We start from the raw sequence: 24,289 nt of genomic DNA on the forward strand, positions 1-24,289 counted from the left end.
GATGCAAAAAGGATGTGGCGCCGGTTGCAACAGCGGAGGAAACATTGAAGACTCGGACTGCGGCGGCGGCTCAACATCCATCAATACCAACACGGCCATCCACACCACACAGAGCACGCCGGCCTCCAGCCTTCCCCAGCCACACATCACCACGCTGCAGCCCTCTTTGGGTATGCTCTCTACTCTCTCTGCTTCACAACAGTTTAAACTATTGTTACTTTATATTGTTTTTATTAGTGGACAGCAGTGTGTCTAGCCCATAACTCGGGTTGGTATCCTAACAAATGTTTTTTTGTATCCTTTATAACTAATGCAAAAAGGCTATTTTTAATTTTTAATAATTTTTTTTGCCTCTCAGGTACAGACAACCCAGTTGGTCCAACCCAGAACTGGCCTCACCACCCCCAACCACTCCCACTGGCTCTGCTCAGCCAATCAGAGGGCAGGATGGAAGCAGGGCTGCTCTCATCCCTCCAGCGTACATCCTCCATCCAGGGCTTGCTGGGTCAACAACTGTCCAACTCCTTGCTCTCCTTCAGTGGCTCAGTGGCCCCACCCCCTCTGCCGGTGCCTGAACGTTTCTGCGCTGCCAGCTTCCTGGAGAACTCGGGTCACAGAGCAGGCCAGCGGGCTGGCCTCGCCCAGGGCAACGTTCTCCACTTTGAGAGCCATTTTGGGAAGTGGAGTTTTTCTGGCAGGAAGGGCTTTAATGGGCCTGCAGCAACGGAGGCTGATGGAGGAAGCGTCCACGCTATACGCACACAGGTGATGAGCACAAACACGCATTGACGCACTCTCGTCATCTAAAATTCAATGGAGCTGAACTACTGGTGGTCACATTCTCCAAAAATCCCTCATTCGTTCTCCTGCTAAAATCCTAGTTGCTAGAAGCTACACTCCAACGTAGGTGGAACATAGCAGTCTCCCGCTAAAATCCCAAGTAGCTACAACACTGTTAGCCCACAACATAGCTACCCCATGTTCTCCTACTAAAATCTCACTAAAATTTTGAGTAGCTAGAACATTGTTAGCCCACATTCTCCTACTGAAATCCCACACATATGGAACATAGTTGGGCCACATTCTCCTGCTAAAATCCTGCTGTAATACCAATGAGCCCTCAGTCTCCTACTAACATCCAAACAAAATCCCATGTAGATGGAACATGGTTGGCCCACATTCTCCTGCTAGAATATCATATACATTGAACATTGTTAGCCCACAATCTCCTCATAAAATACCACATACATTGAACATTGTTAGCCCACATTCTCCTCATTAAATACCACATACATTGAACATTGTTAGCCCACATTCTCCTGCAAAAATCCCATTTAGATGGAACATTGTTAGCCCACATTCCCCTGCCAAAATCCCACATAGATGGAACATTGTTAGCCCGCATTCTCCTACTAACATGCCACCAAAATCAAATGTAAATGGAACATTGTTAGCCCACACTCTCCTGCTAAAATACCACATACCTTGAACATTGTTGGCCCACATTCTCCTGCTAAAATACCACATAAATGGAACATTGTTAGCCCACATTCTCCGACTACAATCCCAAGTGCCTTTGATGTTTTGCTTCATATTTGCTTCACATATTCTTTTGGCAGCCGCCTCCAGCCGCCCCCCCACAGGAAGCCAGCCCTACACAAGATCCACTCGGAGCAACTCGGACGGTGGAGTCCTGCCTGCTGAGTGCAGGAGATGCCCCCGCCCCGCCAGATGAATCCACAGAGCTGCCTTTACTTGAGCACCTGCGCTGATGATTGACCCCCACTCCCTCTCACACACTGGACGGCGCCCCCCCTCGGACTCATTCCATGAAACCTTGTAGATCCAAAGGAGAATGAATACACAGGGATTTTTTTTCCAATCCTCCCACTAAACTACACTTTTCCTCCCCAGTCTGAAAGCATGTTGCACGTCTAATCATGACACAAAGTCATCTTCACCAGGATCCTGTGAGGCGCTGTGTGTGTGTGTGTGTGTGTGTGTGTGTGTGTGTGTGTGTGTGTGTGTGTGTGTGTGTGTGTGTGTGTGTGTGTGTGTGTGAGTGTGTGTGCTTACAGGCCAGGAAGGCCAGTGCAATTATAAGGGATCTTTTTTTTGGGCCTGAGGATTGTTTATTTTTCTAAACTGGAAGATTGAAGATCTCCTCCACTCAGTCCCCCCCCTCCTTTCTTTCAGTAGGCAAATGTCACCCAACCATCATGTGGTGCTTGTTTACAATCTATCCATGGATGCAGCAAGTCCAGTCGGGGACAAATTGGGAGTGAAGAATATTTTTTTTTCTATTCCTTTTTTCTTTTTTTACTTGAATATCAATCACATTCAACATGGGGGGGCGAGGGGGTCTGCTTTCTGCTCACTCCTCACTACTGCTGCTGCATCCCCCCGCTATGCTAACTAGCAAACAAACTGACTTGTACTATTAACTACTACTGCTTCAATCCAGCGTTTTAGTTGGAATACTGAGAAGGAACGTGGAATATTTATTGGAGGACTTTGGTCATAGTGGGATTTCTTTCGTGTGTGATACGTTCGCTTTGTTTTTGTCAACCCCTCCTTTTCAATACGTGTTGGCATCATCTCACCAGGGGCTCCCTCGTGTGTGCGTGTGCACAACTGGAAATACTCAAGTCACTTCTAAGTTGGTTGGTTTGCTTAACAAGTGCACTCTTATTTTTGTTCTGGAGGTACACCAATTCACCAATTAGGCTTTGAAACCTCAGTACTCCCAAATAAAGCCCGCCCACAACTCTGAAGATGCTTTTTTTGGGGGGGGTGAAGAATTGGAAGCAAGTTCTCTATAAGAGTGGCTTTCTCCTTCTCAAGTCCAAAACTAGAACAATGGGGGCCCTGTATTGTCCTGATAAAAATCTCTGGAATCTGGAACATTACAGCCCATATTCTCCTGCTAAAGTCCTTATAAAATTAGTTGTAGGTGGAATGTAGGAGGCCTACATTTTCTTGCAGAAATGCCTCTATAATTGCTAGTAGCTCAAACATTGAGTGTCCGTAGTCTCCTGCTAAAACCCCAAGTAGCTTAATATTGGTGGTCCACATTCTCCAACTAAAAGCCGTCTTAATTCTTAATGATGGGGGGGGCATGTATTTTCCCGTTAAGAATCTCAGGAAGCTGGAACCTTACGGCCCGCATTCTCCCTCTAAAATCCCAAATACCCAGAACTTCCACTAACATCTGTTTAAAATGTGTTTGTGGGATTTTGAAGGCCCACGTTCTCCCATAGAAATCCTTCTAAACTCCCAAGTAGATGGAACATAGAGTGTCCGCATTCTCAATTTAATGTTTTCCCATATTCTCCATCTAAAACCGATCTTAAATCCCAGGTAGCTGTGGTGGGCCCACATTCTCCCATTAAAGCACCAAGGACCTGGAACATTGGAGGTTTGTAATTTTGTATTTATGCCCGCATTCTCCTTCAAAAATCCCACATGGCCACAAGGCCCCCTGTATTCGCCTTTTAAATTAATCCCAAATAACTTAGTTCCTGGCATCCTGCATTTTCAGACTAACATCTCAAGTAGCCCAACACTGACGGCCCATATTCTCCTGCTACCACACCCCTCAACGCTGAAACTTTAGTAGCCCACATTATCCTGCCAAATGTCAGTCCAAAACCTCAAGTTGTGAGGCCTGCATCCCCCGCTAGGATCCTGGATAGAGTTTTGATGACCTGCGTTCTCTCTCTTAAACGGCTCCCAAAATCCCAAGTGGCCTCTCCCCCTTCAGTCCCAAGTAACCCCCCCAATGTCGTTCTTTCTGAAACTGCCGCCAGTCAAACTTCCTGTTCGTTCTTTTGTTTACTTTGCCTGCAGGAAGCAAACGCAAGTTAGAGTGTCAGTTTAAATCAACTTAAAAAGGGATTTCATCATCTTTGCAATTATGTACAGCATGTTTCATATTATAAATATATATTTAAAATATAAATCTATTTTATTATGATTGGAAGTCCTGGGTTGTTTTCCATTTAAAACACTAAGTTGGAGGGTCTGTTTGAGGTGAGCGAAGGGGAGAAAAGCTTTGCATTTGAAATGTGCAGGGTTTTTTTTTTTTTTTTGGTTTGTTTGTTTTTGCACCATGCCACCACCCGCTTTTGTTTTTGTTCTGGGTCTGGAAGGGGCAGGGTCTTTTATTTAAGAACTTTAAAGTCAATGTTCAATGTTCTGTACAGTTTTTTAAAGCGATTTTTTTTCTTTCTTCTATTTAAATTAAAGGTTTTTGTGTCTTTGTTTGCAAATGTGCTGCTGTGGCTGATTTCATTTTTTTTTTGTCTTGTTTTTAGTCAACTGTCAGCAAACTAACGTAAAGATGCTAAATTATGCCAACTGTGCTGCAGATTTCAATCAATTTAGAAATAAGAAAGGAACTAAAGATAAATAGCATGTAATGAGGGATGAATGAGTAACTTGTCCTCGTTAACTACTGTCATTTTCTATGCCTTATTGTAAAATATGACCGGAAATATTGGGGCTGTCGAAAATAACGCCTCAACGGTGGTAAGTCATTTATTTCATTAAGTTTTTTGTTTTATGTATTTTTTCTTATTTAAAATCAATACATTATTAATAATATATGCCTGGCATTCTCTGTAGTTGAGTAAATCACCCATTGCCACTAATGCTGTGTGAATCATTTAGAATTTTTTATTTAAAACTTTAATACGGCGTCTTTCTACTTGGTCAAACAAAGGAACGTTTTATCAGTGACGGAGTGTAGCGGATCTCATTATAACCTTCATCCCCCTCCTCCTCCTCCTCCTGTTTGGATGGCCTCCATCGTCCATCCTGACCGGTGTGATGAAGCCACAGGATGAGCACCAGCAGGGCCAGCAGCGTCAAAGCCATGGACAGCGTCAACAGCACCCCCTGCAGGATCCCTGAGGAATTGCCTGCCACTGCTAACACTCAAATGAAAAGAACAGTCAGCGAGTTAAGCAAGGAGACCGAGAGGATGATAGAGGATGATAATTAAAAAAAAAGACGCTCACCGCTGTAGACGGACAGGTTGATGTAGCAGTTTTCTGTTCCCAGGAGGTTGGAGGCGGAGCAGCGATACAGGCCAGACGTCTGCGTGGACACGTTGACAATTTGGACCCAGCCGGACAGATCATCTGAGGAAGGACGATTTCCAATACGGTTATTACCAACGCAAAACTTGTCTAAATGACCTTTGACCCATGTCTCCTTGAGGTATTTTAGGTCATTTTTAGACCACAAGGTTCTCTAACCCTCCATGTTGATGGGAAGAGAAATCTCCTCAGGATTGAGTTTATCCCAGCGGATCTCTGGCGTCGGAATGCCCTCGGCCACAGCGCAGGACAACCTCACACTCCCTCCCGTGTCCATGTCTCCGTCCCAGTGGCATGCCGGCAGCGAGGGCGCCACTGTCATCACAATGAGGGGATCCACGTCACACAGCTGCATTGATTGCCATGCAGACCACCACAGTGTTCCTGGTGATGATGATGATGATGATGATGATGCACAGTGTAGAGTATTTACCCAGCACACTGAGGACCAGTTCCCCGATGCCAGCATCAGCCGTCTCTGGAGGATTGTTGACCATGCAGCGATAAGTCCCAGCATCAGACACACGCGTGTCATTCATTATGATGTCTGCACTCCAAGGGAGACCTAACATGGGATACATCACAGGTACTCCTATGTATTCACATTATGACCTATATTGTATATTTTTATGATTTGTATACCTGTGAAAGCCACCCTGCCAATGAGGGAGGGGTCCTCTATAACCTGACCATGGTCATACACGATCACCTGAAAGGTCAGAGATTTGGGTGTGAAAACTAAGAAGAGGAAGCCTTCATTGGTAAGGATGGTGGGGAGACCTGAATGGGGGCCTGTGGACTGGAGAAAGGGGCGAGTGTCCAGATGATGTTGAGTCTGGAGAGGGGGCTGGAGGTGAAGAAGGAGCAGGGCAGGACGACAAAATCCCCTCGGACCACCTCGATGGTGGACTCCCTCATGGTCACCATCACGGCACCTGTGTTGATGAAACAAAGGAAATAAAAACTACATGTACGTACATGTATCTAATTAAATGTTTAAACTTCCTTGATGCTGCTGGCGCACCAACGTCCATGCTGTTTTACTAGAAGTTGTGCCTTCAATATTCAATGTGCCTGGGGAACATCATATGGGGCGAGGTTTAACATTACTAAAACCGGATTTTAACGATACCCACAAACGCACCGAGGTGAATCTGGATTTCATCCGTCAATTGCATCCATACCCACTGCATCGGTTAGTATCGAGTATTTTGCACGCCTTTTGTTCGTATGTCGTTTTTTTTTCTTTTTTTTCAACTTGCTTGAAATGCAACTTTCTGGTCAAAAATAAAGGGGAAACCTCACACACTCAACAGGGACCCCAGAGGCATCCAAAAATGGCATAAAATGCCAGTGTTTGAATTTTGTAATTTCTGACAAAAAACGTAAGGGGTCAGTATGTCGTTTTTTTCAGGTTTTTTCAACTTGCTTCTGATGAACTTTTCTGGTCAAAAATAAAGAGGAAACCTCACACACACTCAACAGGGACCCCAGAGGCATCCAAAAATGGCAAAAAATGCCAGTGTTTGAATTTTGTAATTTCTGACAAAAAACGTAAGGGGTTAGTATGTCGTTTTTTTCAGTTTTTTCAACTTGCTTCTAATGCACTTTTCTGGTCAAAAATAAAGGGGAAACCTCACACACGCTAAAGAGGGACCCCAGAGGTATCCAAAAATGGCATAAAATGCCAGTGTTTGAATTTTGCGATTTCTGACAAAAAACGTAAGGGGTTAGTATGTCTTTTTTTTCAGTTTTTTCAACTTGCTTCTAATGCACTTTTCTGGTCAAAAATAAAGAGGAAACCTCACACACACTCAACAGGGACCCCAGAGGCATCCAAAAATGGCATAAAATGCCAGTGTTTGAATTTTGTAATTTCTGACAAAAAACGTAAGGGGTTAGTATGTCGTTTTTTTCAGGTTTTTTCAACTTGCTTCTAATGCACTTTTCTGGTAAAAAATAAAGAGGAAACCTCACACACACTCAACAGGGACCCCAGAGGCATCCAAAAATGGCAAAAAATGCCAGTGTTTGAATTTTGTAATTTCTGACAAAAAACGTAAGGGGTTAGTATGTCGTTTTTTTCAGTTTTTTCAACTTGCTTCTAATGCACTTTTCTGGTCAAAAATAAAGGGGAAACCTCACACAGGCTCAACAGGGACCCCAGAGGCATCCAAAAATGGCATAAAATGCCAGTGTTTGAATTTTGTAATTTCTGACAAAAAACGTAAGGGGTTAGTATGTCGTTTTTTTCAGTTTTTTCAACTTGCTTCTAATGCACTTTTCTGGTCAAAAATAAAGGGGAAACCTCACACAGGCTCAACAGGGACCCCAGAGGCATCCAAAAATGGCATAAAATGCCAGTGTTTGAATTTTGTAATTTCTGACAAAAAACGTAAGGGGTTAGTACGTCGTTTTTTTCATTTTTTTCAACTTGCTTGAAATGCAACTTTCTGGTCAAAAATAAAGGGGAAACCTCACACACGCTCAACAGGGACCCCAGAGGCATCCAAAAAGGGCATAAAATGCCAGTGTTTGAATTTTGCAATTTCTGACAAAAAACGTAAGGGGTTAGTATGTCGTTTTTTTCAGTTTTTTCAACTTGCTTCTAATGCACTTTTCTGGTCAAAAATAAAGGGGAAACCTCACACAGGCTCAAGAGGGACCCCAAAGGCATCCAAAAATGGCATAAAATGCCAGTGTTTGAATTTTGTAATTTCTGACAAAAAACGTAAGGGGTTAGTATGTCGTTTTTTTCAGGTTTTTTCAACTTGCTTCTGATGCACTTTTCTGGTAAAAAATAAAGAGGAAACCTCACACACACTCAACAGGGACCCCAGAGGCATCCAAAAATGGCAAAAAATGCCAGTGTTTGAATTTTGTATTTCTGACAAAAAACGTAAGGGGTTAGTATGTCGTTTTTTTTCAGTTTTTTCAACTTGCTTCTAATGCACTTTTCTGGTCAAAAATAAAGGGGAAACCTCACACAGGCTCAACAGGGACCCCAGAGGCATCCAAAAATGGCATAAAATGCCAGTGTTTGAATTTTGTAATTTCTGACAAAAAACGTAAGGGGTTAGTATGTCGTTTTTTTTCAGTTTTTTCAACTTGCTTCTAATGCACTTTTCTGGTCAAAAATAAAGAGGAAACCTCACACACACTCAACAGGGACCCCAGAGGCATCCAAAAATGGCATAAAATGCCAGTGTTTGAATTTTGTAATTTCTGACAAAAAACGTAAGGGGTTAGTACGTCGTTTTTTTCAGTTTTTTCAACTTGCTTCTAATGCACTTTTCTGGTCAAAAATAAAGGGGAAACCTCACACATGCTAAAGAGGGACCCCAGAGGCATCCAAAAATGGCATAAAATGCCAGTGTTTGAATTTTGTAATTTCTGACAAAAAACGTAAGGGGTTAGTATGTCGTTTTTTTCAGTTTTTTCAACTTGCTTCTAATGCACTTTTCTGGTCAAAAATAAAGGGGAAACCTCACACATGCTAAAGAGGGACCCCAGAGGTATCCAAAAATGGCATAAAATGCCAGTGTTTGAATTTTGTAATTTCTGACAAAAAACGTAAGGGGTTAGTATGTCTTTTTTTTCAGTTTTTTCAACTTGCTTCTAATGCACTTTTCTGGTCAAAAATAAAGAGGAAACCTCACACACACTCAACAGGGACCCCAGAGGCATCCAAAAATGGCATAAAATGCCAGTGTTTGAATTTTGTAATTTCTGACAAAAAACGTAAGGGGTTAGTATGTCGTTTTTTTCAGTTTTTTCAACTTGCTTCTAATGCACTTTTCTGGTCAAAAATAAAGGGGAAACCTCACACATGCTAAAGAGGGACCCCAGAGGCATCCAAAAATGGCATAAAATGCCAGTGTTTGAATTTTGTAATTTCTGACAAAAAACGTAAGGGGTTAGTATGTCGTTTTTTTTTTCATTTTTTTCAACTTGCTTGAAATGCAACTTTCTGGTCAAAAATAAAGGGGAAACCTCACACACGCTCAACAGGGACCCCAGAGGGATCCAAAAAGGGCATAAAATGCCAGTGTTTGAATTTTGCAATTTCTGACAAAAAACGTAAGGGGTTAGTATGTCGTTTTTTTCAGTTTTTTCAACTTGCTTCTAATGCACTCTTCTGGTCAAAAATAAAGGGGAAACCTCACACAGGCTCAACAGGGACCCCAGAGGCATCCAAAAATGGCATAAAATGCCAGTGTTTGAATTTTGTAATTTCTGACAAAAAACGTATGTCGTTTTTTTCAGGTTTTTTCAACTTGCTTCTGATGCACTTTTCTGGTAAAAAATAAAGAGGAAACCTCACACACACTCAACAGGGACCCCAGAGGCATCCAAAATGGCAAAAAATCCCAGTGTTTGAATTTTGTAATTTCTGACAAAAAACGTAAGGGGTTAGTATGTCGTTTTTTTTCAGTTTTTTCAACTTGCTTCTAATGCACTTTTCTGGTCAAAAATAAAGAGGAAACCTCACACACACTCAACAGGGACCCCAGAGGCATCCAAAAATGGCATAAAATGCCAGTGTTTGAATTTTGTAATTTCTGACAAAAAACGTAAGGGGTTAGTACGTCGTTTTTTTCAGTTTTTTCAACTTGCTTCTAATGCACTTTTCTGGTCAAAAATAAAGGGGAAACCTCACACATGCTAAAGAGGGACCCCAGAGGCATCCAAAAATGGCATAAAATGCCAGTGTTTGAATTTTGTAATTTCTGACAAAAAACGTAAGGGGTTAGTATGTGTTTTTTTTTCAGTTTTTTCAACTTGCTTCTAATGCACTTTTCTGGTCAAAAATAAAGAGGAAACCTCACACACACTCAACAGGGACCCCAGAGGCATCCAAAAATGGCATAAAATGCCAGTGTTTGAATTTTGTAATTTCTGACAAAAAACGTAAGGGGTTAGTACGTCGTTTTTTTCAGTTTTTTCAACTTGCTTCTAATGCACTTTTCTGGTCAAAAATAAAGGGGAAACCTCACACATGCTAAAGAGGGACCCCAGAGGCATCCAAAAATGGCATAAAATGCCAGTGTTTGAATTTTGTAATTTCTGACAAAAAACGTAAGGGGTTAGTATGTCGTTTTTTTTTTCATTTTTTTCAACTTGCTTGAAATGCAACTTTCTGGTCAAAAATAAAGGGGAAACCTCACACACGCTCAACAGGGACCCCAGAGGCATCCAAAAAGGGCATAAAATGCCAGTGTTTGAATTTTGTAATTTCTGACAAAAAACGTAAGGGGTTAGTATGTCGTTTTTTTCAGTTTTTTCAACTTGCTTCTGATGCACTTTTCTGGTCAAAAATAAAGAGGAAACCTCACACACGCTCAACAGGGACCCCAGAGGCATCCAAAAATGGCAAAAAATGCCAGTGTTTGAATTTTGCGATTTCTGACAAGAAACGTAAGGGGTTAGTATGTCGTTTTTTTCAGTTTTTTCAACTTGCTTCGAATGCACTTTTCTGGTCAAAAATAAAGGGGAAACCTCACACACGCTAAAGAGGGACCCCAGAGGTATCCAAAAATGGCATAAAATGCCAGTGTTTGAATTTTGCGATTTCTGACAAAAAACGTAAGGGGTTAGTATGTCTTTTTTTTTCAGTTTTTTCAACTTGCTTCTAATGCACTTTTCTGGTCAAAAATAAAGAGGAAACCTCACACACACTCAACAGGGACCCCAGAGGCATCCAAAAATGGCATAAAATGCCAGTGTTTGAATTTTGTAATTTCTGACAAAAAACGTAAGGGGTTAGTATGTCGTTTTTTTCAGTTTTTTCAACTTGCTTCTAATGCACTTTTCTGGTCAAAAATAAAGGGGAAACCTCACACACGCTAAAGAGGGACCCCAGAGGTATCCAAAAATGGCATAAAATGCCAGTGTTTGAATTTTGCGATTTCTGACAAAAAACAGAAGGGGTTAGTATGTCTTTTTTTTCAGTTTTTTCAACTTGCTTCTAATGCACTTTTCTGGTCAAAAATAAAGAGGAAACCTCACACACACTCAACAGGGACCCCAGAGGCATCCAAAAATGGCATAAAAGGCCAGTGTTTGAATTTTGTAATTTCTGACAAAAAACGTAAGGGGTTAGTATGTCGTTTTTTTCAGTTTTTTCAACTTGCTTCTAATGCACTTTTCTGGTAAAAAATAAAGGGGAAACCTCACACATGCTAAAGAGGGACCCCAGAGGCATCCAAAAATGGCATAAAATGCCAGTGTTTGAATTTTGTAATTTCTGACAAAAAACGTAAGGGGTTAGTATGTCGTTTTTTTTTTCATTTTTTTCAACTTGCTTGAAATGCAACTTTCTGGTCAAAAATAAAGGGGAAACCTCACACACGCTCAACAGGGACCCCAGAGGCATCCAAAAAGGGCATAAAATGCCAGTGTTTGAATTTTGCAATTTCTGACAAAAAACGTAAGGGGTTAGTATGTCGTTTTTTTCAGTTTTTTCAACTTGCTTCTAATGCACTTTTCTGGTCAAAAATAAAGGGGAAACCTCACACAGGCTCAACAGGGACCCCAGAGGCATCCAAAAATGGCATAAAATGCCAGTGTTTGAATTTTGTAATTTCTGACAAAAAACGTAAGGGGTTAGTATGTCGTTTTTTTCAGGTTTTTTCAACTTGCTTCTGATGCACTTTTCTGGTCAAAAATAAAGAGGAAACCTCACACACACTCAACAGGGACCCCAGAGGCATCCAAAAATGGCAAAAAATGCCAGTGTTTGAATTTTGTAATTTCTGACAAAAAACGTAAGGGGTTAGTATGTCGTTTTTTTCAGTTTTTTCAACTTGCTTCTAATGCACTTTTCTGGTCAAAAATAAAGAGGAAACCTCACACATGCTAAAGAGGGACCCCAGAGGCATCCAAAAATGGCATAAAATACCAGTGTTTGAATTTTGTAATTTCTGACAAAAAACGTAAGGGGTTAGTATGTCGTTTTTTTTCAGTTTTTTCAACTTGCTTCTAATGCACTTTTCTGGTCAAAAATAAAGGGGAAACCTCACACACGCTAAAGAGGGACCCCAGAGGCATCCAAAAATGGCATAAAATGCCAGTGTTTGAATTTTGCGATTTCTGACAAAAAACGTAAGGGGTTAGTATGTCGTTTTTTTCAGTTTTTTCAACTTGCTTCTAATGCACTTTTCTGGTCAAAAATAAAGGGGAAACCTCACACAGGCTCAACAGGGACCCCAGAGGCATCCAAAAATGGCATAAAATGCCAGTGTTTGAATTTTGTAATTTCTGACAAAAAACGTAAGGGGTTAGTATGTCGTTTTTTTTTAGTTTTTTCAACTTGCTTCTAATGCACTTTTCTGGTCAAAAATAAAGAGGAAACCTCACACACACTCAACAGGGACCCCAGAGGCATCCAAAAATGGCATAAAATGCCAGTGTTTGAATTTTGTAATTTCTGACAAAAAACGTAAGGGGTTAGTACGTCGTTTTTTTCAGTTTTTTCAACTTGCTTCTAATGCACTTTTCTGGTCAAAAATAAAGGGGAAACCTCACACATGCTAAAGAGGGACCCCAGAGGCATCCAAAAATGGCATAAAATGCCAGTGTTTGAATTTTGTAATTTCTGACAAAAAACGTAAGGGGTTAGTATGTCGTTTTTTTTTCTTTTTTTTCAACTTGCTTGAAATGCAACTTTCTGGTCAAAAATAAAGGGGAAACCTCACACACGCTCAACAGGGACCCCAGAGGCATCCAAAAAGGGCATAAAATGCCAGTGTTTGAATTTTGCAATTTCTGACAAAAAACGTAAGGGGTTAGTATGTCGTTTTTTTCAGTTTTTTCAACTTGCTTCTAATGCACTTTTCTGGTCAAAAATAAAGAGGAAACCTCACACACGCTCAACAGGGACCCCAGAGGCACCCAAAAATGGCATAAAATGCCAGTGTTTGAATTTTGCAATTTCTGACAAAAAACGTAAGGGGTTAGTATGTCGTTTTTTTTCAGTTTTTTCAACTTGCTTCTAATGCACTTTTCTGGTCAAAAATAAAGGGGAAACCTCACACAGGCTCAACAGGGACCCCAGAGGCATCCAAAAATGGCATAAAATGCCAGTGTTTGAATTTTGTAATTTCTGACAAAAAACGTAAGGGGTTAGTATGTCGTTTTTTTTTTCAGTTTTTTCAACTTGCTTCTAATGCACTTTTGTGGTCAGAAATAAAGAGGAAACCTCACAAACACTCAACAGGGACCCCAGAGGCATCCAAAAATGGCATAAAATGCCAGTGTTTGAATTTTGTAATTTCTGACAAAAAACGTAAGGGGTTAGTATGTCGTTTTTTTCAGTTTTTTCAACTTGCTTCTAATGCACTTTTCTGGTCAAAAATAAAGGGGAAACCTCACACATGCTAAAGAGGGACCCCAGAGGCATCCAAAAATGGCATAAAATGCCAGTGTTTGAATTTTGTAATTTCTGACAAAAAACGTAAGGGGTTAGTATGTCGTTTTTTTCAGGTTTTTTCAACTTGCTTCTGATGCACTTTTCTGGTCAAAAATAAAGAGGAAACCTCACACACACTCAACAGGGACCCCAGAGGCATCCAAAAATGGCAAAAAATGCCAGTGTTTGAATTTTGTAATTTCTGACAAAAAAACGTAAGGGGTTAGTATGTCGTTTTTTTCAGTTTTTTCAACTTGCTTCTAATGCACTTTTCTGGTCAAAAATAAAGAGGAAACCTCACACATGCTAAAGAGGGACCCCAGAGGCATCCAAAAATGGCATAAAATGCCAGTGTTTGAATTTTGTAACTTCTGACAAAAAACGTAAGGGGTTAGTATGTCGTTTTTTTCAGTTTTTTCAACTTGCTTCTAATGCACTTTTCTGGTCAAAAATAAAGAGGAAACCTCACACACGCTCAACAGGGACCCCAGAGGCATCCAAAAATGGCATAAAATGCCAGTGTTTGAATTTTGCAATTTCTGACAAAAAACGTAAGGGGTTAGTATGTCGTTTTTTTCAGTTTTTTCAACTTGCTTCTAATGCACTTTTCTGGTCAAAAATAAAGGGGAAACCTCACACAGGCTCAACAGGGACCCCAGAGGCATCCAAAAATGGCATAAAATGCCAGTGTTTGAATTTTGTAATTTCTGACAAAAAACGTAAGGGGTCAGTATGTCGTTTTTTTCAGGTTTTTTCAACTTACTTCTAATGCACTTTTCTGGTCAAAAATAAAGAGGAAACCTCACACATGCTAAAGAGGGACCCCAGAGGCATCCAAAAACGGCATAAAATGCCAGTGTTTGAATTTTGTAATTTCTGACAAAAAACGTAAGGGGTCAGTATGTCGTTTTTTTCAGTTTTTTCAACTTGCTTCTAATGCACTTTTCTGGTCAAAAATAAAGAGGAAACCTCACACACACTCAACAGGGACCCCAGAGGCATCCAAAAATGGCATAAAATGCCAGTGTTTGAATTTTGTAATTTCTGACAAAAAACGTATGTCGTTTTTTTTCCGTTTTTTCAACTTGCTTCTAATGCACTTTTATGGTCAAAAATAAAGGGGAAACCTCACACACGCTAAAGAGGGACCCCAGAGGCATCCAAAAATGGCATAAAATGCCAGTGTTTGAATTTTGTAATTTCTGACAAAAAACGTAAGGGGTTAGTATGTCGTTTTTTTCAGGTTTTTTCAACTTGCTTCTGATGCACTTTTCTGGTCAAAAATAAAGAGGAAACCTCACACACACTCAACAGGGACCCCAGAGGCATCCAAAAATGGCAAAAAATGCCAGTGTTTGAATTTTGTAATTTCTGACAAAAAACGTAAGGGGTTAGTATGTCGTTTTTTTCAGTTTTTTCAACTTGCTTCTAATGCACTTTTCTGGTCAAAAATAAAGAGGAAACCTCACACATGCTAAAGAGGGACCCCAGAGGCATCCAAAAATGGCATAAAATGCCAGTGTTTGAATTTTGTAATTTCTGACAAAAAACGTAAGGGGTTAGTATGTCGTTTTTTTCAGTTTTTTCAACTTGCTTCTAATGCACTTTTCTGGTCAAAAATAAAGAGGAAACCTCACACATGCTAAAGAGGGACCCCAGAGGCATCCAAAAATGGCATAAAATGCCAGTGTTTGAATTTTGTAATTTCTGACAAAAAACGTAAGAGGTTAGTATGTCGTTTTTTTTTTTTTCATTTTTTTCAACTTGCTTCTAATGCACTTTTCTGGTCAAAAATAAAGAGGAAACCTCACACACGCTCAACAGGGACCCCAGAGGCATCCAAAAATGGCATAAAATGCCAGTGTTTAAATTTTGCAATTTCTGACAAAAAACGTAAGGGGTTAGTATGTCGTTTTTTTCAGTTTTTTCAACTTGCTTCTAATGCACTTTTCTGGTCAAAAATAAAGGGGAAACCTCACACAGGCTCAACAGGGACCCCAGAGGCATCCAAAAATGGCATAAAATGCCAGTGTTTGAATTTTGTAATTTCTGACAAAAAAACGTAAGGGGTTAGTATGTCGTTTTTTTTTTCAGTTTTTTCAACTTGCTTCTAATGCACTTTTCTGGTCAAAAATAAAGGGGAAACCTCACACAGGCTCAACAGGGACCCCAGAGGCATCCAAAAATGGCATAAAATGCCAGTGTTTGAATTTTGTAATTTCTGACAAAAAACGTAAGGGGTCAGTATGTCGTTTTTTTCAGGTTTTTTCAACTTGCTTCTAATGCACTTTTCTGGTCAAAAATAAAGAGGAAACCTCACACATGCTAAAGAGGGACCCCAGAGGCATCCAAAAATGGCATAAAATGCCAGTGTTTGAAGTTTGTAATTTCTGACAAAAAACGTAAGGGGTTAGTATGTCGTTTTTTTCAGTTTTTTCAACTTGCTTCTAATGCACTTTTCTGGTCAAAAATAAAGAGGAAACCTCACACACACTCAACAGGGACCCCAGAGGCATCCAAAAATGGCATAAAATGCCAGTGTTTGAATTTTGTAATTTCTGACAAAAAACGTAAGGGGTTAGTATGTCGTTTTTTTCAGTTTTTTCAACTTGCTTCTAATGCACTTTTCTGGTCAAAAATAAAGGGGAAACCTCACACACGCTAAAGAGGGACCCCAGAGGCATCCAAAAATGGCATAAAATGCCAGTGTTTGAATTTTGCGATTTCTGACAAAAAACGTAAGGGGTTAGTATGTCGTTTTTTTTTTTTTTTTTTCATTTTTTTCAACTTGCTTGAAATGCAACTTTCTGGTCAAAAATAAAGGGGAAACCTCACACACGCTCAACAGGGACCCCAGAGGCATCCAAAAAGGGCATAAAATGCCAGTGTTTGAATTTTGTAATTTCTGACAAAAAACGTAAGGGGTTAGTATGTAGTTTTTTTCAGTTTTTTCAACTTGCTTCTAATGCACTTTTCTGGTCAGAAATAAAGAGGAAACCTCACACACGCTAAAGAGGGACCCCAGAGGCATCCAAAAAGGGCATAAAATGCCGATGTTCGAGGGCGGGGATTTTTTTACAAAAAACGTAAGGGGTTTGTATGTCATTGTTTTCTGTTTTTTCAACTTTTTCCACCCCCCCCCCCCCCATCTATGCTTTGTGCCGTGTGTGTGCGCGCGCATTTGAGTTGTTAATTAAAGCTGACAGCCCTGAAGCTGAGCCAAAACCAATATCAGACAACGAACGTTTACTCTGAATCAAAAATATACTGTACACATTTATGGTTGTGCTGTACTTACAGTGTACTATTCTGTTCCGGAACAAATACTTATTTCCACTTATTTACAGATACGAAGATAATCGTAGAAACAGCCTTGTCGATGATGGACTTGTGCGCTACTATAACCTCCAGCAAAGTAATGTAACGACTCATTGGTGTTGTAATGCAGATGTTCTAAATTCTGATGTTCGTGAACGCACCTGGCTGTTAATGTTATTGGTGGATCAGAAGGAAGTGTTGTGGGCGAGAGAGCGAGGAGGAGAGCAGTATGCTCTTTGACGGCATTGAGTACTCCTACTGGCCTTAAGCTTGTCAATAAAACTTTAGAAGTGCGTCAGACTTCGTGTGACTCAATACGAACGCTAATTACTTGAAAAGTAGATAATTCCTGGCAGGTACTCACTCGTGTGCAGGGCTGTGAAGCACACACACAGGGTGGTCCAGAGCGTGCATTCCCCGGAGGTAGCCATGGAAGCAGTGTGAAGAACAAGCTTCCCTCCTGTCTCCTAACTAACTAACTAGTGGCCAAAAAAGCCAGGCATGCATGATTAATGTATCGAGCCACACAGCCAACCTCAGCTCAACTCGCACTGCCAGCGTGGGAGACAAAACAAAAGCAGGGGCTTATATATTGTGGATGGGGACGATGTTATTAGTCCCATTGTTAGTTTATATTTGTTCCACAATGGTGCGGTATGTATGCTAACATACAATAAGTAGTTCACAGTACGGCGGGTGTTACCATGGAAACAACACTGTCACGTGCCCCTCATTTTTTTTGTCAAATGCCATTCATGTGTTTTAGTACTGTACATCTTCCCTTGACTCACACATTAATTGTGAAATTGTTTTCTACAAACATGTCTTTATAATATTTCGTTCTTTTCCTTGTCAGGTTTCCTCTGTAGTTTTTACCGTCCAAAAAACGGTGTTATGCTGCAGACTATTAAAAGGAGACCTGTCAAGCAATACCTGTATGGGACCAAGCGTAAAAACGGCCCCTCAAGTTAAACTGCTTCCATTTAGACCGCCCAAAAGATCATCGATTGGTTCAAGCCCATTCTTTGCTGGGCATGTGATTGGCCGACCCTGCTGTCGCTCAAGAGCGCCTCGCACACCGGTGTTTATCATGAGTGCCACTGCAAGTTGTTAAAATTGCAATTATCTCGTCTCCTAAATTAAAGTCCTTAATTTTATCTTTGTGTTTATATGATAATACCCTAACAAGTGCATAATTTCAAAGCGTTTACTGTAATTGATAAGAACATTAAGTAACATTTACCACTTTGATACTCACACGTGCATGACTCCCAGCTTCATCCCCAAAACGCCTGCTTTCTTCAGCTGTGCTTCTGCCAAGAGCATCTGTCCGTCTATCTCCCGTAGTTTTTATTAAAAAACTAATTTCCCCTCTCACCCTCTCCGCTCCACTGAGGTAACTCCGCATCAGCTTTCTCCAAAACAAATATAAACACGTTTGTTTCGCTTGCTTCTTCCGTAATCAACATGCACATGCGTAGTAACATCGAATAGTCCATTGCATAAGAGGGGGTCAGTCGAAACCATCATAATATATTACACATTTTGATGTGGTTTTAATCACATGAATTAAGACTAAAACAGTAATGCGTACTTGAAATAAAATAAAATAAATCCATACTCACTTTATGACAGGTTTGGGGGGCCCTGGAAATCTTGGGGACCCAAACAATTTCCTGTTTTTGCCTAAATGATAAGTCTCACAGTGGTAAGTTTCACTCTATGTGTAATGGACGTTTATAATTGATGTTTCCATTTCTTATTTAAATGCAGAAATGTTGAACTTTGTCATGATATTCTACATATGTATGTATTTTAAATAACTGCCATTACGCTTATAAGCTCCCACTCAAGAAGTCCTTGGCACACAGTTCTTCTCTCAGTTTATTTAAAAGAGACTTCCAGCGGCGAGTTTGTGCCTTTCAGCTGTGTGAAGGACAGATTATTATTGGACTGTGAGACTACAAACTGAACATGGAGCAGAAAGGGATTGCCAAACCTGTTTGGTCTTTTCTAGAGGTCGGGGGCTGTACAGATATATTAAATTGGATTTTGTTTACTGTGTTGTCAGCGCTCCAGGTGTCAATCATATATAATCTATATAGTACTATCCACAGTGGTGTAGAGCCACAACAATGACAACATGATGCTGTTTATCTGCGTAGACACAAGGACACACAATGTGCACAGTATGCATCCATCTGAAAAAAATGTTTCCCATCCTTTTGTGTGATAAGAAGTCACACACAGAGAGCTTCACTTCCTGTTTGCCTTTATAACACAAACTCATTTAAGAACTAAATTTGATCTCTGATTGAACAAGTGTAACATTTCCCTTTGCACATCATTACTTTTTAGAGGCCAGACTCTTTGCTAGGATAAAATCTTGTTATGGAGATTTAATAAATAGAATTAGAGAGCGAGAGAGGAGAGTAAGACAGAGAGAAAAAGCGGAGTGAGTGCTGCCCCTCCCTCCAACTTTGCTCCCCCTCGTTGCCTTGTGTTCAGGGTAACAGAGGGAGTGACCTGGTGGCCAGAGGTCACCGTATTGCAGTTTGCAGTCCGCTCACAAGAGCATGGTGACGGGCTTCTCCAGGAACTTGCGGAATTCAGTGAGCCACTGGGCGCCCACAGCGCCATCTACCACCCGGTGGTCACAGCTCAGCGTCACAGACATCATGCTGGCCACATCAAAACTGGAATAGAACAAAACCGTGAGTGTTATACAGAGGGTGCGGTGCAGGTTTATCACCTACCCTCTCTCGTTGTCAGAAGGCATCAGGCGTTTTTCAGAGCCTCCCACAGCGAGGATGCAGGACTGTGGAGGGTTGATGATGGCAGAGAAGTTTTTGACGCCAAACATCCCCAAGTTGGAGATTGTGAAGGTGCCTCCCTGGTGGGAAAGAATTTCAATCAAGTCCACGGTCACTGATAGGATTTGCACTGGTGGGATTCTACCTGAAATTCATGTGGCTGCAGTTTGCCGTCCCGTGCTTTGGCGGCAAGGGACGACACGTCGCTGCTGATGGCGGCCAGTCCTTTGGTGTGGGCGTTAAAGATGATGGGAGTGATGAGGCCGTTGGCGGTGCTCACTGCCACGCTCATGTCCACCACATGGTTCCTGGAAGAGGAAGCAAACACTCCGGTCATCATGAGGACACATACACCACCAACAAGACATGGGCTGTATAACTGGAGACGTTTGTAGTGATACTACAGACAGACATGAATGTTGTCGGTCTTTTATGTTTTTTTATTTCAACATACAGTAGGTGGTAATACTTTAAGAATCAATTTACTAAATGGATGTATTTATTTTTTATTGAAATGAATTGTGGGAAAATCTTCTAAAAAATATAAGCTATTAAAATTACAATTAAATAGAGTCTTTAAGTCTAGATGTTTAATGACTACTCACTGGCGGATGACTGTATCCATCCAGGAGGAGTTACACTCTGGAACCTTGAGGCAGGCCAGAGCACTAGCTTTGATGATGAAGTCGTTCACACTCAGCTTGAGATTTCTGGTTTTCACCTCCTGTAACAGTAGAGAATAAAAACTGACTGACTTTCATTTTGGTCTAACGCCAAACAAAACAAACATACCTCGTTGAGTTCTTTCCTAAGCTCCAGCACTTGGTCCATGTTGACATCTACAGAGAGGTAGTAGTGGGGGATGGTTTGCTTTGACTGCATCAATCTCTGAGCGATGACCTGTACAGGACACCCAAACTCCAGTTTTCATCCAAAATCCCTCTATTTAAATTTGACTGGTCTGTGATGAGTTTATATGCAGCATGAAAACGAGTGGCTGTGAAGAACATCAAGGCCCACTGAACTTGGGAGCTTCTACACATCAGCTGCGTTTGCTCTCACCTTGCGGATATTGCTGATAGGGATGTCTGTGTAGGTCCCAGCTGCTGCAGCAGGAACTGCAGCAGGTGCAGGAGCAGCTGGAGCTGCACTTGGAGCGGGAGCAGCCTGTCAAAAGTAACACTTTTAATTACATCAATGACACCAAAAGGGAACACTTTGAAGACCACATAGTGGTACTGGAACAGTTACTGTAATTTTGTGCATTATAAGTTACACTTAAAAGCCTTTCATCTTATCAAAAATCAACGGTACGCAGGGATGTAAAACGTACGCTGGTAGCGATAAACCAATCAAAGAACATTCCGTAATACGTACGCTTAACCTCTGCCCACCTCCAGTATGTATACTCCCGATATGCTGCAAAATATCATTGCGGCCATCTCTCGACTATTGTAAACAACCTACTGAAGCAAATGAATTCGGAGCTTGCCATCATTGTAGGAGGATTAACAAAGAACTCTAACAACAAGGATATTGGTGTAAACAGGGCGTTCAAAGTGAAGTTGCAAGGGGCGTGAGAATGATGGATAAAAGACGATAAAAGCCACCATATGTGAATGGATTGTGGCATTGCTGAAGCATGCACATTATAATACGGTGTGCCATATATATGGGTTAAGTACAGAAATAGAACCCATAATTGAGACTTTGCCTTATAATCCGGTGCCCAAAAAAATACAGTACTCATTTAGGTCAACAGCACCAAATATACATGCACAAAATTGCCATTGTGCTCACCTATGCTGTGCAGAAACAAGAGAGTAGAAGTATAACTTACTGGTGCGGTCTTTGGTGGAACAAAACTCTCAATGTCTTTCCTGGTAATGCGTCCATCAGGGCCAGAACCTGAGCAAAAAAAATGTTTACATGGTATGCATCGTTTTACTTTGGAGGGCTCATTATTTCTTGATGACTCACCGCTGATCTGCGCTAGGTCAAAGCCTTTCTCTGCAGCGAGTTTCTTGGCCAGTGGACTGGCAAACACGCGTCCCTTCCTCGGCCCCACGGCTGCAGGGGGCGCTGCAGCAGGTGTGGGAGCAGGAGTGGGTGCTGCTACCTGGAAAAAAGTAAACAGTGGGTTACATCATCAGAACAGAGATGAATATGTGCATATGCATGACTTACTGGTGCTGGAGCAGGAGGAGGTGTTGAAATATCTGCCACGCCCGTTTCCACATAGTCCTTAAACGCAGCAATGTCACTCTCCTTCTCTACAATGATACAAAGTGGCGTTCCCAACGGGACATCGCGTGTGCCCTCTGCTATCATGATTTTGGCCAGATATCCCTCCTCCTGCACTTCAAAGCCTAGATGTGACACCATGGGGACGCAGTGAGAACAGGCTACCATGCACAAACAAAAGCAGGAAGGACTGACGCATTTAAGGGCGCTTAAGCTTACCGATTGTTGCCTTGTCCGTCTCAATCTCAGCCAGCAGATCTCCCTCACTGAGCTTCTCTCCTACCTTCTTCTCCCAGCGTTGCACCGTGCCCATTGTCATTGTTGGAGAAAGAGCGGGAAGTGTGATCTGCAACACACACAATCATTTTTCAAGTACGATCAACCTGCATTGCAAAAAGCTGCACCATACTAGCATCAAAGCTAGTTTAAAAAAGGTTTGGACATTTTGCTTTTAGTTTTTTTGTGATACAAACTACACAAACTGTACAGAAACTTTTGGCCATTGGTAAACTATAACTTGGATTTTTTTATTATTAATCGTGCATTCCTAATTTATATGGATAAAAACATGTGAAAATAAATAAGTGGAGCCAAACAACTTACTGCTGCTGCTTGCTAATAATACTAAGTGTTACTCAAAGAGGCTAGGCCCACCTTCATGTGTGTCGGGTAGGAGCTGCCCGGGACTGCAGGAGGTGCAGAAGCGGCCGATGCAGCTGGAGCAGCAGGAGTGGGGGCAGTTGATGAAGCAGCAGCCCCAGCTGAAGAAAGTGAGTCCAATGTAACATCTTTAAAGGCTGGGATGAGATCTGGGCTGCAGAAAGGACAGAGATTAGAAAACAAAAATAAACACACAGAAGAGGCAAGACGTGACAGACTAAATTGTATTGGCAAGCTTTGTTTACCTATCAACAGTGATGCAAATTATTGCTCCAATGTTCACATCTCTGGTCCCTTCAGGAACAAGGATTTTGGCAAGATAGCACTCTTCCAGCATCTCAAAACCCACAGTGGCCTTGTCAGTCTCCACCTACAAAAAACCCCAGCATTTTACAAAATGTACCATTTTTCAACAATACTTCCTGCATAAAATAACACAAACATTTCCTAACCTCAGCTATAAGGTCGCCCTCGCTGATTTTATCTCCTTCCTTCTTTTCCCAGCGAGCGATGGTTCCAGTCTGCATGGTGGGTGATAGTGCAGGCAGCTCCACCTGTTTAATATATAACACATCATAAATGTTGTCATGATCCACAGCATGTACTTCACAACATATAGGATGATTTACAGCCGCTCTCAAGCATTTCATATTCACTACTTTAAGTATCTATTTATAAGCAACCAGCCATCCAGGATGAGAATTGTTAAAGGTTTTCCAATAAAATGTAGAAATTAAGGCTTTATATTGATGCCAGCCAATGGCAAAACATTAGAGAGTCAAATTTCTCCCCAATGATGTAGACTTTTGCAGGTGTTACTAATGTTGTGGTCCATGAGTGTAGTGGAAGGTTGAAATATATTGCTAGGTCACCCGGAAGTGTCACAATTGGAGAATGTTAGCATGATGAACAGCCACAAAGATAACCAGAATTTGGGTGCAAAAGTAAAGAGAATCGGAGCAAAAAATCCTGTCGCATATGATTAAAGAAAAGGTAATACTACAAGGCTACCATTAAAGGTTTGCATGAAACTGGGTGTAACAAGCTAATTTAGTCATCCACACGCTCATGCCATATAATTTTGTTTTGCAGCAAAGATTATTAAATCAGTTATCAAATATGTTTACTGACACAAACGGGATTGATTTTATAGGCGAAATTGTTATTTAAGACATGTATCAAGCGGCATATTTAGCATCATCTCAGCAGTGGTAGCTACGGAGGTCATGCTAACATCAAGTTAACCGGGTGCTATAGCAACCGGAAACCCGGTAAGGATACCTTTTGGTGCGGCGGCAGGCTGTAGAAACGCTTGCCCTGACAGGTCATAGCAAGCTGGGGACACCGCAGCAGAGCTCCCCTGTGACTGAAGCATAACGCTCTGGATCCAGCGATGCGGTGTAGCCGCCTCACACACCCGGTTCCAGGCACGCAAAGAGAGCCATTGGCAGAAGCAGCAGGCCCGGTTGGGAGGACACGGGGACGCGAGAGTCCGGCGGACGGCCTGAGCCGCAGGATTAGGCGAAGCATATCGTAGCAATTGAAAAACTACACAGAGCTATAAATAATGGAACTATCTTACACCTGCATCAGGAAAAACCTCTTATAACCGTACCGGGGACGAGCCTCACTTTCTAATGACCTCCTCCTGTCCAAAACACACGACTTTCCGGCACTTTCCACACACTGCCGTCTCTCTGCAAGAAGTGTCGTAAAACCTGTTGAAACGCAAGATACTAAAA

General features: G+C 41.4%; 3 protein-coding genes across 5 annotated transcripts in view; 1 reads left to right on the forward strand and 2 right to left on the reverse strand.

The window, feature by feature from the left end:
- LOC131138484 (pecanex-like protein 3) overlaps window positions 1–4,271 on the forward strand; it is a 16,945-nt gene extending 12,674 nt beyond the window's left edge. Inside the window, exons 34-36 of the mRNA XM_058087432.1 lie at window positions 1–170; window positions 359–765; window positions 1,620–4,271. Coding sequence (XP_057943415.1) covers window positions 1–170; window positions 359–765; window positions 1,620–1,772 — 730 coding nt within the window. The 3' untranslated portion in view covers window positions 1,773–4,271. The remainder of the gene's footprint in view (window positions 171–358; window positions 766–1,619) is intronic.
- Window positions 3,769–18,284, reverse strand: zgc:165604 (uncharacterized protein LOC792578 homolog). 3 transcript variants are annotated; one of them, XM_058087442.1, is made up of 7 exons: window positions 17,195–18,011; window positions 5,883–6,037; window positions 5,745–5,811; window positions 5,536–5,667; window positions 5,262–5,417; window positions 5,022–5,144; window positions 3,769–4,928 (listed from the first exon to the last, which is right to left on the reverse strand). In XM_058087442.1, the coding sequence occupies exons 1-7, from the start codon at window positions 17,259–17,261 to the stop codon at window positions 4,714–4,716; spliced, it is 915 nt and encodes a 304-aa protein (XP_057943425.1). In that variant the 5' UTR covers window positions 17,262–18,011; the 3' UTR covers window positions 3,769–4,713. The 3 variants fall into 3 exon arrangements, with proteins under 3 accessions (XP_057943425.1, XP_057943426.1, XP_057943424.1); XM_058087443.1 differs by lacking the exon at window positions 17,195–18,011 and adding an exon at window positions 18,089–18,284 and having other exon boundaries at window positions 3,771–4,931; XM_058087441.1 differs by having other exon boundaries at window positions 3,771–4,931; window positions 17,195–18,005.
- Window positions 18,285–18,539: 255 nt separating this feature from the next.
- dlat (dihydrolipoamide S-acetyltransferase (E2 component of pyruvate dehydrogenase complex)) lies at window positions 18,540–24,236 on the reverse strand. Its single transcript, XM_058087440.1, has 14 exons — window positions 23,829–24,236; window positions 23,000–23,101; window positions 22,793–22,917; window positions 22,542–22,701; window positions 22,107–22,233; window positions 21,831–22,012; window positions 21,624–21,762; window positions 21,484–21,551; window positions 20,706–20,810; window positions 20,436–20,543; window positions 20,249–20,367; window positions 19,789–19,951; window positions 19,587–19,723; window positions 18,540–19,526 (listed from the first exon to the last, which is right to left on the reverse strand). The coding sequence occupies exons 1-14, from the start codon at window positions 24,075–24,077 to the stop codon at window positions 19,397–19,399; spliced, it is 1,914 nt and encodes a 637-aa protein (XP_057943423.1). The 5' UTR covers window positions 24,078–24,236; the 3' UTR covers window positions 18,540–19,396.
- Between the last annotated feature and the right edge of the window lie 53 nt (window positions 24,237–24,289).

This window comes from Doryrhamphus excisus, chromosome 11 (genome assembly GCF_030265055.1).
Source record: "Doryrhamphus excisus isolate RoL2022-K1 chromosome 11, RoL_Dexc_1.0, whole genome shotgun sequence".
NCBI classification, from domain to species: Eukaryota; Metazoa; Chordata; class Actinopteri; order Syngnathiformes; family Syngnathidae; genus Doryrhamphus; species Doryrhamphus excisus.